The 13610-nt window shown below is 33.2% G+C and overlaps 1 protein-coding gene across 4 annotated transcripts; it reads right to left on the bottom strand.

Annotated features, from left to right (window-relative positions):
* Positions 1-693: 693 nt before the first annotated feature.
* AE7 (MIP18 family protein (DUF59)) lies at positions 694-7869 on the bottom strand. Of its 4 annotated transcripts, none has more exons than XM_090313451.1 (6): positions 7573-7869; positions 7333-7468; positions 6745-6845; positions 6547-6646; positions 1275-1320; positions 694-1101 (listed from the first exon to the last, which is right to left on the bottom strand). In XM_090313451.1, exons 2-6 carry the CDS (start codon positions 7435-7437, stop codon positions 1001-1003), a joined length of 453 nt encoding a protein of 150 aa, XP_090169577.1. In that variant the 5' UTR covers positions 7438-7468; positions 7573-7869; the 3' UTR covers positions 694-1000. The 4 variants fall into 4 exon arrangements, with proteins under 4 accessions (XP_090169577.1, XP_090169578.1, XP_038888064.1 ...); XM_090313452.1 differs by having other exon boundaries at positions 7333-7464; XM_039032136.2 differs by having other exon boundaries at positions 6745-6850; positions 7333-7464; positions 7573-7868.
* Positions 7870-13610: the final 5741 nt, after the last annotated feature.

The following is a 13610-nucleotide window of genomic DNA, read 5'->3' as shown; positions in this document are numbered from 1 at the left end:
AGTCTCTATATGTTTGTTTATTTATATTGTAATTACAAATATTATTTAATAAGTCAATTTTAATCTCATTTGTATGACGAGAATAGTTTAGACTTTTATAAATTCATTTATTTTTTATTTTTAATTTGTTTTGCATTCTTATGAATGAAATGTTAATTTGCTATATTTACAAATGAAAAGTTAAAATAGCTTTATTAGCTCCTTCAATCAACTAGATTCTCGTTTTCAATTTGTATCAAATACCAAAAATTGAGAACCACTAAAACATATATATTAGAAACAATATTACTAAGAGTAACAGTTTTAAATGGTAAAACTACTAAAAGTATTTTTAAGTATAGGAAAACGGCATTGTCTATCAATGATAGACTGCATAGACAACTATAACTAATACTTATAGATGTCAATAGACTGCAATAGATGTTTGTCGCAATCTATTATCGATAAACTATGACATTTTGCTATATTTATAAATAAATTGGCTCATTTTCTTTTATTTGAAAAAAAAGACCTATTCACTTGCTAAAAAGATACATAAAACATAGAATAGTGTCACTTCTTCAATAATCAACGCAATATAAACCATAGAAGAAAATACAGCCCTAAGTTACAACGAATCCAAATGCAACCAAACCTTGAAGGGATACATCTGATAAGCTTATATCCAACATTTAAAAAAAAAAAAAAAAAAGATTCATGGTATTTATGGTTTTACATTCCAACAATGAACATTAGAAAAGTTTATTCAATAATCAATGCAATAATAAAATAATAATACAAGCCTATTTAACAACAAATCCAAGTGCAGCTAACCCTTGATGAGATATCTATATGGTTGTATCCTACTGATTCAGAGAAATAAATGTTCCAGAAAATTTTAACATTTTGTTTCTAATAAACTTGTATAATACATATATTCATAAAAGGGACCAAAAAGCTTCCTTGAGATTGGATTTCAGGTGATTATTGATCTTAACTGCATTTGTCACTCCTAACTCAATCAACTATAAGATGGAGCCAAGCATTCATCAACCATATCTAATAGATTTGGATTTTCCAGTGCTGCTGCAACTCTTTCTTTGTCATTAAGTTGCTTGTTTACTGGAAATGGGTTAAAAAAAACAAAAGACTTGAGGAGCCTACATAATTAGTTTTTCAAATGACAACTCATCATGAATACTTTTTATGATTTAAAACTGGGTGTTAAAATAGAAATTTAGAGGAAAAAACTGAGCTTTCATTGAGCAATAAACAGGAAAAGGTTACTGAGATACCTGCTGCTTCAGTAGCATGCGATCCAGGAGCTACCCTAATGTCCACCTAAACCAATGGAGAATGGATTTTAAGTAATCAAGAACAGAATTGTAATATATGAAACTATCTCGAGCTAAAAATGAGGATGAAATTCTCTACTTTGAGATTCTAAACTCACCACCATACAATGATGTAGGGGTATTCTAAAGGGAATTTATAAATGTTGTTATTAGTGTATTCATTTTAGTTATTCTATTTGCGGGTTGGTTTATAAGGCTGGCTGCGCGCCTTATGTGCTTGTTCTCTATAAAAGGTCTTGGCCTCTTTGAATAAGAGATCATATTACTTCCCTTCAGACTTGTTGTTAGCTATTTTCCAAGAAAGGCTTACATATTAAATTGGTATCAGAGCACCTATGTGAGTAGGAGCCTGATGGCTAGAAAAACCGGCAACAAAATAAATGATTCTTCTCTCCCTACAAATGCGGAAGCAACCTCTTCTTCACCCCAAGCGATCAATAGGAGATTACATGTAGTTAAGCAGTCAATTGGACTTCTTAACGAGAACTTTACTGCTATGCAAGCATCCACAGTGGATATGCATCAGGCTATGGAGAAGTTGACCCAAGAATTTAATAGGTTGACCAAGAACAAGGAGATGCTGCTAATGCTCAAGATTCTCATGAAAATAAGAGACAACAAGGTCAAGAGTTAAGGCCACCAAAAAAACTCCCAACACAAAGTCGGGAGAAATCAAGAAAATCCAAGAAGTTACCAAAGGAATCAGGATAGACTTCTATCTCAAATACAAGAACAAGATAGAGCTCCTACACGTTTTCCTCGAATAACCAGACCTATACCTCAAGACCTCCTAGGATATGACTCTGAATCTTCTGAGGATGAAGACTAACAGTGGCAAGATTTTTCGGGATACCAATCCAGTCATACAAACCAACACCAAGGATTTCAGAATTTTGAAGAATATGACCAAGATCCAATTCAAGAATGGACTGATGTGAGACAGCAACAGCGAGGACCTCCTTTCAGAGTACAAAATAAAGATTGACCTGCCAACTTACAACGGTGGGATGAACATTGAATTTTTTTAGATTGGGTAAAAGAAGTTGAGAGTTTCTTTGACTGCATGAGTATGCCCGAAAATAGGAAAGTAAACTTGTATCCTTCAAGTTGGAAAGTGGAGCTTCTGGACCAACTCCAATCAAGTAGAAAATTATATGGCAAAAAACCAATCCGTAGCTCCTGGCCTAAAATGCTTAGACCCATGAGAAACGCTTTTTACCAATCCATCATGGAAGGTGGTTGTATAACCAACTCCAACACTGCAAGCAAGGCAGTAGAAGCATTGAAGATTACTAGGAAGAATTCCAAAGACTAAGTGCAAGAAACAATCTTGTAGAAAGCAAGAACCAACAAATTGCTCATTTTTTTTATGGATTAAGACAAGATATACATGAAAAGGAGCATCTTCATCCATAAGTTGCAAGTTGCTTGTTAGAGGCGGTTTTGGTGCCATTACCATTGAAAAAGATGAAATGCAATAACAAAAAAATGGAATTCAAAAAGAAGCAACTGGGGAAAAACTTTGAATGTGAATAAAAGAAGTATCCAAGAAAAGACCAAGAACGTGAATGCTGCAAGTACTTCTCTGAAATCAAAGGATGCCAACTTCAAAACTGATAGCATGCCCAAGGGAAACCAACGAGTTCTTTTAACCCCCACTATTGACACCCACCCTTAAAGGCATTCTCTTTTTCGAACTAAATGTACTATCAATGGGAAAGTGTGCATGGTCATTATTGGCAATGGGAGTAGTGAAAACATGGTCTCAAAAAAGCTGGTTCAGACTCTCACACTTAAAACTGATCCTCAACCACATACAATATAAGGTTGGTTGGACTAAAAAAGGAGGGGAGGCTTTGGTTAATGAGATTTGTACCATTCCTTTGTCTATTGGAAGTCATTATAAGGATCAAATTATATGTGATGTCCTCCAAATGGATGCTTGTCATGAGCTCCTTGGACTCCCATGGCAATATGATTACCAGACATTACATAAAGGACTCGAGAACACCTATGAATTTGAATGGATGGGGAAGAAAGTTGTTGTTCTTCCACTGTCCAATAAGCCACTTGCACATTCTTCAAATGAATCTGGAAAACTAAAAGGGCAGCTGTTTTCCATCCTGACTAATAAAACAACCTTGGTTCAAGCTTCCAAATTCACTTTAGCCTTTAAGGTTCAAAGTGCTGCTATGGGTTCCCTTTTACCAACCACTGCGGACAGCAGGGTTGTTGAACTTCTAGCCCAATTTCCAAATTAAACTAAGGTACCAGATAGCCTTCCTCCTCAAAGGGATATCCAACACAATATAGATTTATTACCCGGTGCTTCCTTACCTCATTTCTCTCATTACTTAAAGAGCCCAAGTGAGAATAAGGGTCTCCATCATATGAGCCCAAACATTACTAGGCTCCGTTTCCAACCCTCTAAACAGTCTACTGTTCCTTTCCCAAAAAATTCCACATGATAGCACACAATCATGCCAACCATAAGAAACGACCGCTTATGAAAGGGCAGATGGAGGGAACTCCACAATCATATCCCTAATGCCCCTTAGACGGGCATGCATCAAACCAAAGTACCAAACGTCTGGAAGAATAGGTTCCAAACAACATGTGCAAAATCACATCTCCAAAGAATCTAATCGAGGTCTTCCTCCCCTTTTGACCAAGAGAACAACAAAATGGGCCCACTAATGACAGCATCCTTCTCAAGAGCCGATCAAAAGTGTTCACATATCCATGTAAAACTTGCTAAATAAAGAATCTCACTTCCTTTGAAGTCTTAATCCTCTGAAGGGCCGAAAAAACGAACTCACTAGAGAGAGATCCATCAAACAACAAAAATAGGACTTACAGTAGAAACCATCTAGAGGGTCAAGATCGCAAACACGCAAATCCATTCTCCCACGCCTAAAATTAACCTCCCCCAACAATGACAAGAGAGAGAGAGAGACAACGTTCAAATTTCCTATCAGTCAAAAGAGAGCAAATGAACCCATAGGAAAGGAATACAAGCCTCCTGAAAAAATCAAGAGATCAAAACCAAGATGATCTTTAGAGAACGATAAATGAAACTGGTGGAGGAAAACAGAGCAAAGAGGCTTGTCCCCACCACGGGTCTTCCCAAAAATACACATCCTTACCACCCTCTCCAACCTTGAAGGGGAGAAAAGGGAAGCTTGTTAGAAATATCCTTCCATAGATTCCGATAGGCAATGTTTTAAAAAACTTAAGGTGGTCTTGAAGCATTTTCTCACAGAGAGGTGAGGCGTAAGCCTTTAGGCACTATGAGGCGTAAGTCTCGAAATATCCTTCCTTTTTCCAGACTTTTGCTTGGATGTATGCTCATCACAGAGGTTTGGAGAGATGATCAAGGAGTTCCTTCTCAGTACACCGTTTGGGGAGAGAGGACGGTTTCTCTGGTTTGCTAGTGTTTGTGCTATTGTTTGGGTTTTGTGGGGTGAGAGGAAGAGGAATAGTAGGGTGTTTAAGGGGCTTGAGAGGGAAGTTGGGGAGAGTTGGTCTCTTGTTCGCTTTCATGTGTCTCACTGGGCTTCGATTTCGAAGGTCTTTTGTAATTATTTGATTGATAAAATCTTGTTTAGTTGGAGTTCTTTTTTTGTGGGCTGGTTTTTTGTTTGCACGTGTATTCTTTCATTTTTTTCTCAATGAAAATTGGTTGTTCTATTGAAAAAAAAAAGAGGCAAAAGCCTCATTATAAATATAATAATTATTATAAAATGTAAAACCTTGTATGCTTACTATTGTAGTGCCATAATATAAGAGTCTTATGATTACATCATTATTTTAAAAAAAAAATTGAACTAAAACCCAAGAACAAAGAGATGTAAAGAAAGAAAACAAAACAAAACATTTTAAAAAGTAAGAGGAAAACCTGAGAAAATGCATATTTTGTAACTAGAAGAAGAATTGAAAACAATATATGTTGAGAAGTTGTAAAAATATAAAATAGTAGAAACAAAGTTCGAAATAGCTGCAGCACCACAAGAGAGATAAGATTAAGGAGAAGAAGAAAACCAGTTTTTGTCTTGGCTGTGATAATGAACAAAAAAAAATGGGAAAATTTACAAAAAGAGGGGAAACGGTGTTTAAAGAGTAGGGCTAATTTGCATGCCATCTGCTATTATTTTCTTATCCAACTGAAGATAATTAAAGTCTACACGTGTCAAAGTGTTTAAGCCTACAAGATAATGTTTTTCCTTGAAAACCCAATTGACTGGAATCCCACCACCACGAACATCTCACTCATGGAATCCCACCACCGCCAACATCCCCTATACAAATTTATTGTTTTAATTCTTTTACCCACTTTTCACTGAGGCTTACACCTTTCACGCCTCAAAGGCAGAAGCACTGAGGCTTACGCTTCTATCCATAAAGGCGTAAGCCTCCTTTTACCATGCACAAGCGTAAGCCTTAAGGCATTGCAAGGCCGCCTCACCTCAAGTGTTTTTTAAAACATTGCCGATAGGTGCCTTTAACGCCCACCCAACAACCACTCCAAGGGTGAGGCCCATACTTGCTCTAGCAATAACCTCATGCCATAGGGTATTAGGCTCAAGGGGGAACCACAAAAGCCATTTGGCTAACAAGGATAGTACTAAGTCCTCAAGTTACCAATGTCTAATTCCATCACAACATTATCAATATGAAATTATCTTAACCAACAGATAAGGGATCTTTCTAGTAATTCTTCCTGTTTGTTAGTTCCCTGCTATTGGTTGGATGTGTAAGTTTTCTAGTGGCCTTTTTTTGTGCGTTCATCCATCTTTACGGAAGCTGGAACTTTCAAAGAGAGATTATTTCAATTTTTCAGTCTTTATAGCAGAGAATAATTGTCTTAAACCACTATCCACTTAAAATCTCCCAGTAGAAGTTCATATTCCCAAATAACCTACAACTTAGTTCAACTTCTAAATCTAGACTTCCTATAAGTAGAATCCATTTGTTTGCCACACTCCAATTTTTTCTAAGACAATTTTGGGTCCCTCAGAGAAGTGGAATCCCTATCATCACTTTTCTCTGATTCACAAGTGTTATTTTAACCTGATATACCATACTTGATTTTAATTCTACTTTTGATTCAACCTTTACTGCTGAAAAATGACGACTAATTAACCCACCCACAAATGCATAAACAGGATGGATGCTTGGCCAATAATAAGTGATCAAGATTAAACACTAGTACCTTATACCGAGAAGGTAGGCTCCTCATAAGTTTCACTCTTAAGCACAAACCAATAATTGTTGCCATGCTACAATGTTCAACTGTTGGAGTAAATGTAACTCTACAAGCAACAGAATCATTTACAGAAAGGGATCAGGCCACCAGAATAAACAAAAGTTACAATTATGATTTGATGAATGAGATTAGACAATAGGTTACCTCACATAACTAAGCTCATCATCTACTTCAACTGCATCTTCTGTTATTACTTTAAGCTCTTCCAAAGAGTATGGGTGCTCAGGATCTTTTATATCTCTAATATGATTTAAGAATGTCAAGGAAGGACGTATACAGTGTGAACAACTACATAAATTTGTTTCATTCAGCCATTGAATTCCATAAAACCGATAAATAAAAATGCCTCTTCAAATACATTTTCATTAAGAGAAGCGGCATCAAAGGATGGGGCCAAACACATACAATGGTAAAAGTTAAACAATGAAGAAAACAAACATGCACAAAGTTTTCAAAAAGCCCAGTTAACTGCGAAGTCAAAATTACTTATCCTTGAGGAGCAAAGCAATTAGAAAAGCACAAGATTCCTTGAGCCATGCTTGTCCTATGTACCACATAAAGCATATAGTTATGATAAAACGAGTCCCAGAGTAAAGTAGTAGATGCTGCAAATCATTATAAGAGTTTTGGTGGGTTTTCTGCAGACAACATTTAGTGTAGTTAAGAAATGGTGAATACTAAACCAAAACACAAAAGTGCAATGAAGAAAGAAACCTCGTAAAAAAAGGATATCAAAAATTTCCAACTGATCAATGGGTTCCACTGCATATTCGTCACCATCACATGGAGCGTTTCGAGCTCGTCGCTCTTTCTTTTGGTATACAACTGGATTTGCATTTATCAACCCAGAGACCATCTTCTTTCCTGGCTAGTATATCCACCATACATCAAAAACAAATTGCAGATAGGAATGCTATTGGGAAATAATTAGAGAGGAGACTAATTCTGCTGCAGGTTGGGTAAGCGTCGAACCTTTTCAAAAAGGGGGAAAACGCTGCTGCAAGGTGTTTGAATAACGAGGTTGCTGGTGCCAGGTCGCCGGAGGTCGTTGGTTGGTTTCGGCCGTCGCTGGTTCACGCTGCAGGAGCTGACGTGGTTTGGGTTCCGTCTGCAAGTCGCTCGTCGCTCTCAGCTAATTTTCGCCGGAGTCGGAGTCGCTTGAGTTTTCGCCGGAGAAGAAGATAAACGATGTCGAGAAAGAGAAGGAGAAAGAAAGAGATACGGTGCTAGGGCTTTTCTTCTAAAAACCATAATCCTCTCCTTTCCCAACTTTAACGCCCAAATTAACAAAAATAAATTTAATTGAATATTTTTTTTTTTTAGTGTTTGTGGGTTGGGTTAAGTTGGTTGAATGACTTTTTTGACCTAAATCAATTGTTTGGGTTATAAATTTTTTCAATCCAAATAATCTTTATTAAAAAATGAACTCAACCCAACTATAAAATATTTGGATTGAATTGGGTTACTTGAGTCATTTATTTCTATTTATTTAAATCCAACCCAACCAAAAAGAATTCATAACCCAACCCAAATTGAACGGGTTGGATTTGGTTGATCTTTTTTTCGGGTCATCGAGTTTTTTGAACACCTCTAATTTCTTTGTTTCTTTTCTGATGAATTTTTTTTATTTAAATATATTACCTACCTTTTTTTAACATGTTATACTCAAATGTGAAAGTAGTTCTTTGAATGAAACAAAGATATCTTGCCTACCTCATATACAAGAGTTTCATCTAAAAAATTGTAAAATATGTAAGAATATTTTAAGTTAACATTTCAACTAAGTATTCAAAATTTAGGAAAATAAATAAAATAGTTTATACTGTCCAAAAAGCACTATGGGAGATAAACATTCAATTTCCTCTTTTACCCCGTGATTATTATAGGATCATATAAGGCAATTTTATATTACAATTATTAAATTGAAAAATTCTCTATTTAATCTTTAGGTTAGTTTTTAAAGATATATATGAACCATCACAATAACCGATTCAAAAGATTTGATTCATAATAAATTATTTAACTTTGGTTTTAAGATTTTTATTTTTGTTATTTTTAAATTTTTACGTTAAATGATTCTTTTTATGTCTATATAAGTCCACCCTTTTTCAATCTTTCAATTCTCAACTCTTCCTCGTAGTCATTCTACAATAGACATATTCAAGGTCTACAAGTGAAGTGACCTAATACAATCTAATGCAATTTCTTATTTTTTTAATGGGACATTTGGGGCAATGAATCATGAGTTATTATAATTGGGTTATAATATGGGGTGTAACTAACACTATAACAAATAATAAAAAAAATGATGAACGTAAAATGGTAAAAACTATAACAAATAGTAAAAATTGTACTAAGTGGAGGTTTAAAAATAGTGTTGATTACAGCTAATTGAAGAATATAAAACGTGGTCTTAGGATAGACCGTACCCCAAACACACCCAATGTTTTTGTAGGTTTTTTTTTCTCTCCTTTCATAATTATTATAACTTGGATTAAGCTACCCATTCTCACATATTAAAGAGGGGAAGAAAAAAATCATTATTAATTCTCACATAATGAAGAGCTCACACACGGGAAAAAATATCACTACCAATACTCACATAATGAAGAGTGGAGAAAGACCTCTATTGGTTCTCACATATTGAAAATAGTGGAGCAAAAGATAATTACTCTCGAGGTTCAACCAATTTAGTTATTTTATAAGTTTTTTTTTTTTTTTACTTTTCAATTTTGTAAATACAAATACACATCGAAGAATTTATTTGAGTCATTGTACTTCTTTTTTTGTTTTTTTTTTTTTAAATTTTGTTGTAAATACACACAATTGATTTATATATTTAAGGAAAATAACAATATTTTAAGGCTTTTCATATAATTTTTTATTACGATAAAGTTTAAAATTAAGAAAATACAATTGCAAATCAACTTTACTCAGAAAAACAATATTTTTAGAAGTATCACAAAATTTTCAAGGACATATAAAAAATTGTTTTGATTTAAATTAAATATTCACATTAATAAAAATCAAAAAATCAAAATAAAATTACCCCTCAATTTTATTTTCTTAATATGATCTATAAAATTTTAATTTAGATTTAGTTTTGATAGGGTAGATTTATTATTAAATTCTAAATTTTTATAAAAATTTATTATTTTTAATCTTTAAAAAGATATCAGTTTTACTTTGGAGATTTCCCTACACACTTACATGTTAAATTAAATACATTTTTTTTAAAGAATTACGTAGCTAGATTTTAAAAAATATATTTATTCTCTAATTTCTAATTCAGATTAAATAAAATAATAAATTTTAAAAACCAAAATTTATCACTATCTAATATTATCTAAAAATGAAATTTCTATAAATAGAAAAAATGTCAATCTATTTACAAAAATAGCAAAAAAAAAGTTGATAGACTTCTATCAATTTCTGTCACTAAGTGACAAACTAAGTTGTCACTGATAGACATAATAGACTTCTATCAGTCTCTATCAAAAAAGATTAAAATTTTATTATTTTGTATAAATAGTTTATTTTATTTTTCTATTTTTAAAAATCCCCCTATCTAAAATCTCTCTCGAATTTATAAGATTTGTTTTTCCATGTTATTTGTTAGTATATTTTCTATTAAAAAAAAAAAAACAGAGAGACGAAAAAGAAAAAAGACCTATTTTATCTCAAATTCACGTTTAAAGAATATTTAAAAAAGAGACACAAATTTTTATCTACATTTTACATTAAAAGGAAAGAAAAGGTTTTTGAGAAAATCTCATGTTATCAAAAAAATCATTTAATTCACGTTAAATGATAAGAATTTCTAAAAATATATATAATTTTATCTAATATTCTTAAATAATTTGATTATATTCAAGTTAAATGCATAGTTTAGAAAGAAAAAAAAAACGATCTAAGTTTTTTTTAAAAAAAAAAACTCATTATATCTAATAATTTTGAGATTTGATTTAAAATTAAATCAAACTAAATTTTGAATCTAAATTCTCTATAAATGAACTAAATTGCTCACAATTTTGTAAGTAACTTCTTTTATTTTATTTCTTATTTTTATATTTTGTTATCATTTTTGTTCTTTTTGCAACTCCATGCCATTTTTTTTTTTTTTTTTAGATATCTACACCGGTCTGATTCCACGGTTTTTTTTTTTTAATATTTCATTAACGACTTTTTTTTCTTCTTTTTCTACTTATATAGTTAGACATTTTCTCCAACTTTTTTTTATATCTATGGTTCACTAGTCACCTATGTATGTTTATTTTTTTACATTTTTTCACCATGTTAAACTAATTTTTCTCTTATCTTTCACTAAGCTTCTTATCTTATATGTCTTTTAAAAAAAAACAAAACAAAACAAAAAAACAAGTATAGCCATAAACTAACTAAGGGAAGGAGATTTAGATTGAATAGTCTTTTTCCTTTTTATTAAAAAATAGTGAACTTGAATTGTAATTATAGATATGGTAGCAATATGTTTTATTTTAAGTATTTCTTGTTATAAATGCAAATATTATTTAGTTAGTTTGCTTGTTGATTTTAAGGAAGCTTGCTTGTTCTCTTAATATCAAGCATTTAAACTGATAAAAAAAATCGGAAAAGACATCATTTGATAGTTTTCTTATTTTTCTCTCATTAAATACTCAAGTTTACTTTATTACATTTTATATCTAAGACTCTTATTTCAGCTTATACATGTATATTTCATTTTCAACATTATGAAACACGTGCAACGCACGTATATCGAACTAGTAAAATAAGATGCATGATCCAAAAGTAAACCCTGAACTATATTCTTCAAAACTTCCAACAATACATGTGTATTTCTAAAAAGGAAACCCCTACTCTTTTTCAAAAAAAAAAAAAAAGGGGGATGTATAGAATTATTGAATAAAAATATTTCCAAAAAAAGTAGTCACCAGAAAATCATATTATTTAGGTAAATAGTGCACTAGATACTCTTGACTTCATATCTAAACATACCACCCTGAAGACAAACTTCTTAATTCAAACAAAAAACTTACACAAACACAAACATATGAACTTCAGATTTCAAAACTCAACTTAGCGTCCTACTGCCCCTAAGAAATAATGGAACACATCTCCAGCCAAATGGTAGGGAAGCGAAAAACATAAGAAGGTGGGGGCATTATAACAAATTTGGCCTTTAGCGACGAATTACTTGCAACAATTTTCCAAACGTCGCACAATCAGTGACAAAGTATAAATTTCATCTCTTAAAATGCAACGAAATGAACAAAAGTCACATACATGCAACGTTTAACATCAATAGTTGTTGCCTGACGATGCCAGATGCGACGAAACGCATGTTCGACGCAAGTATCCTTGTGACTAATTGGCCTTTAGTCGCAAAACCAATAAATGGGTGGGAGATTCAGCGCTTCAGATCATGCGATGAAAGTGCATATCGTCACATAATACGACAAATCATATGTTTCATCGCAGCTTTGTTTGCGACTAATTAGGCTTCAGTCACGGGCCCAATTATGGGCAGGGGATTTGGTGCTCCAATGCATGCAAAGAAAGCTTTTTTAGTTGCATGATGCGATGAAAGATTGTTTGGTCGCAAGTCCGATTGGGCTTTGCAATTAATGAGTCATGCGACGAAAGCTTTAGTTGTCGCAAGCCTTGTTTACTTTTTCCCTCTTTCTTTCACCCGAGAAATTGAAGGTTTCAAATTTACTTTTCCCCTCTTTCTTTCGATCATTTGAAAAGAACTCGCCGGCCACTCGTTTATCTGAAAGGAGATCACCAGCCGATCGTTCGTCTGAAAAGAGATCACTGGTTGATTGTTCGTCTAAAAGGAAATCACCGGTCGGTCGTTCATCTAAAAGAAAAGATCAGTCGCTCGTTCATCGCTCGTCCGGCCTACAGGAGCTTGTCCATCGTTCGCATGAAAGCTTTAATCGTTGCAAGAGCTCGTTCATCGTTCGTCCGATCTCCAACTTTCATCGTTCATTGTTCATCCAGCTTGCTCATCCAGGTTATTATACAATTTATGAATTTAATGCTTCAATTGCTCATTCAGGTGGTTCTTGATTTGGATTAAACCTTGATTGATTCAAGTGGTTCTTGATTCAGGTGGTTCATTGTTGATTCGAACGTCTTAGATTGCATGAGTTCTTGAGCCTGGCTACTGAAATTTGCTGAATTTATTTTGTTCACTGCAGGTGTTGAAGGTATGACATTTGTACTGGTTGCTGAATTTATTTATTTTTTTCATCTGTATTATCTGTTAAATATATGTGTAAGATATGGAAATAATGACTATCAATTTAGAACTTTAAGGTTCTCTTTTTCCTTAAAGTTAGGATATGGAAAGAAAATATACGGTGTATACTTAAATAATTTACAACAATCTTATATTTGATGGTATAGTTATTTTCTCTTTTTACAAATGGTATCTTAAATCTTTAGTGGGAGCATGTTGGAGAGTACATTCTAAAGTGTTGTTTTACCAATGAAACTTAAACAACTATGAATGTCCCATCTAAAACTACTTGTTTACTTTAAAGAAGTTTATGATAAGTTTTCATATGGTGTGTTTTGTATAGGATAAATTATGAATAAAAGTTGGATAAAACTACGAAATAGATTATATGAAGAATATACTGATGGAATAAGATAATTTATTAGTTTGACAGAGAAGCATGTCAATACAAGAGGGTTTACACGTTGTCCATGTAAAAAGTGCCAAAATGTCATAATGAAACTACTCGTGATGTTGAACGTGATTCATACACATACGAAATGGCCGTCACCTACCGTAGATGGATATATCACGGTGAAAACCCATATTTGTTCTTTTTAAAACCTATAGGAATGGATAAAACACATAATGAACATGTAGTGCTTTCTCGTCAAAATTTAGATAGTACAAATGAAATGCTTGAATTGTTGAATGATTTGACAAGTTGGGAAAACATTGAAGTCGAACATCATGGTGATGAAAATTCCACCGAAGTTGAGACAAGTGA

The sequence above is a fragment of the Benincasa hispida genome, chromosome 5 (genome assembly GCF_027475165.1).
Source record: "Benincasa hispida cultivar pf3 chromosome 5, pf3_genome.v1.1, whole genome shotgun sequence".
Lineage (NCBI taxonomy): Eukaryota > Viridiplantae > Streptophyta > Magnoliopsida > Cucurbitales > Cucurbitaceae > Benincasa > Benincasa hispida.
The sequence above is the reverse complement of the archived record's forward strand: the minus strand, read 5'-3'. Positions and strand labels throughout refer to the sequence as shown.

What these genes read in the sequence shown, in the direction of transcription:
- AE7 (XM_039032136.2), bottom strand. Translation starts at nt 7,456, where the DNA reads ATGGTCTCTGGGTTGATAAATGCAAATCCAGTTGTATACCAAAAGAAA. An exon ending in GATGAGCTTAGTTATGTGAG is followed by an intron (nt 6,647 to 6,744) that starts GTAACCTATTGT and finishes TGTTGCTTGTAG; the next exon opens with AGTTACATTTACTCCAACAG. An exon ending in GCCTACCTTCTCGGTATAAG is followed by an intron (nt 1,321 to 6,546) that starts GTACTAGTGTTT and finishes CCATTGGTTTAG; the next exon opens with GTGGACATTAGGGTAGCTCC.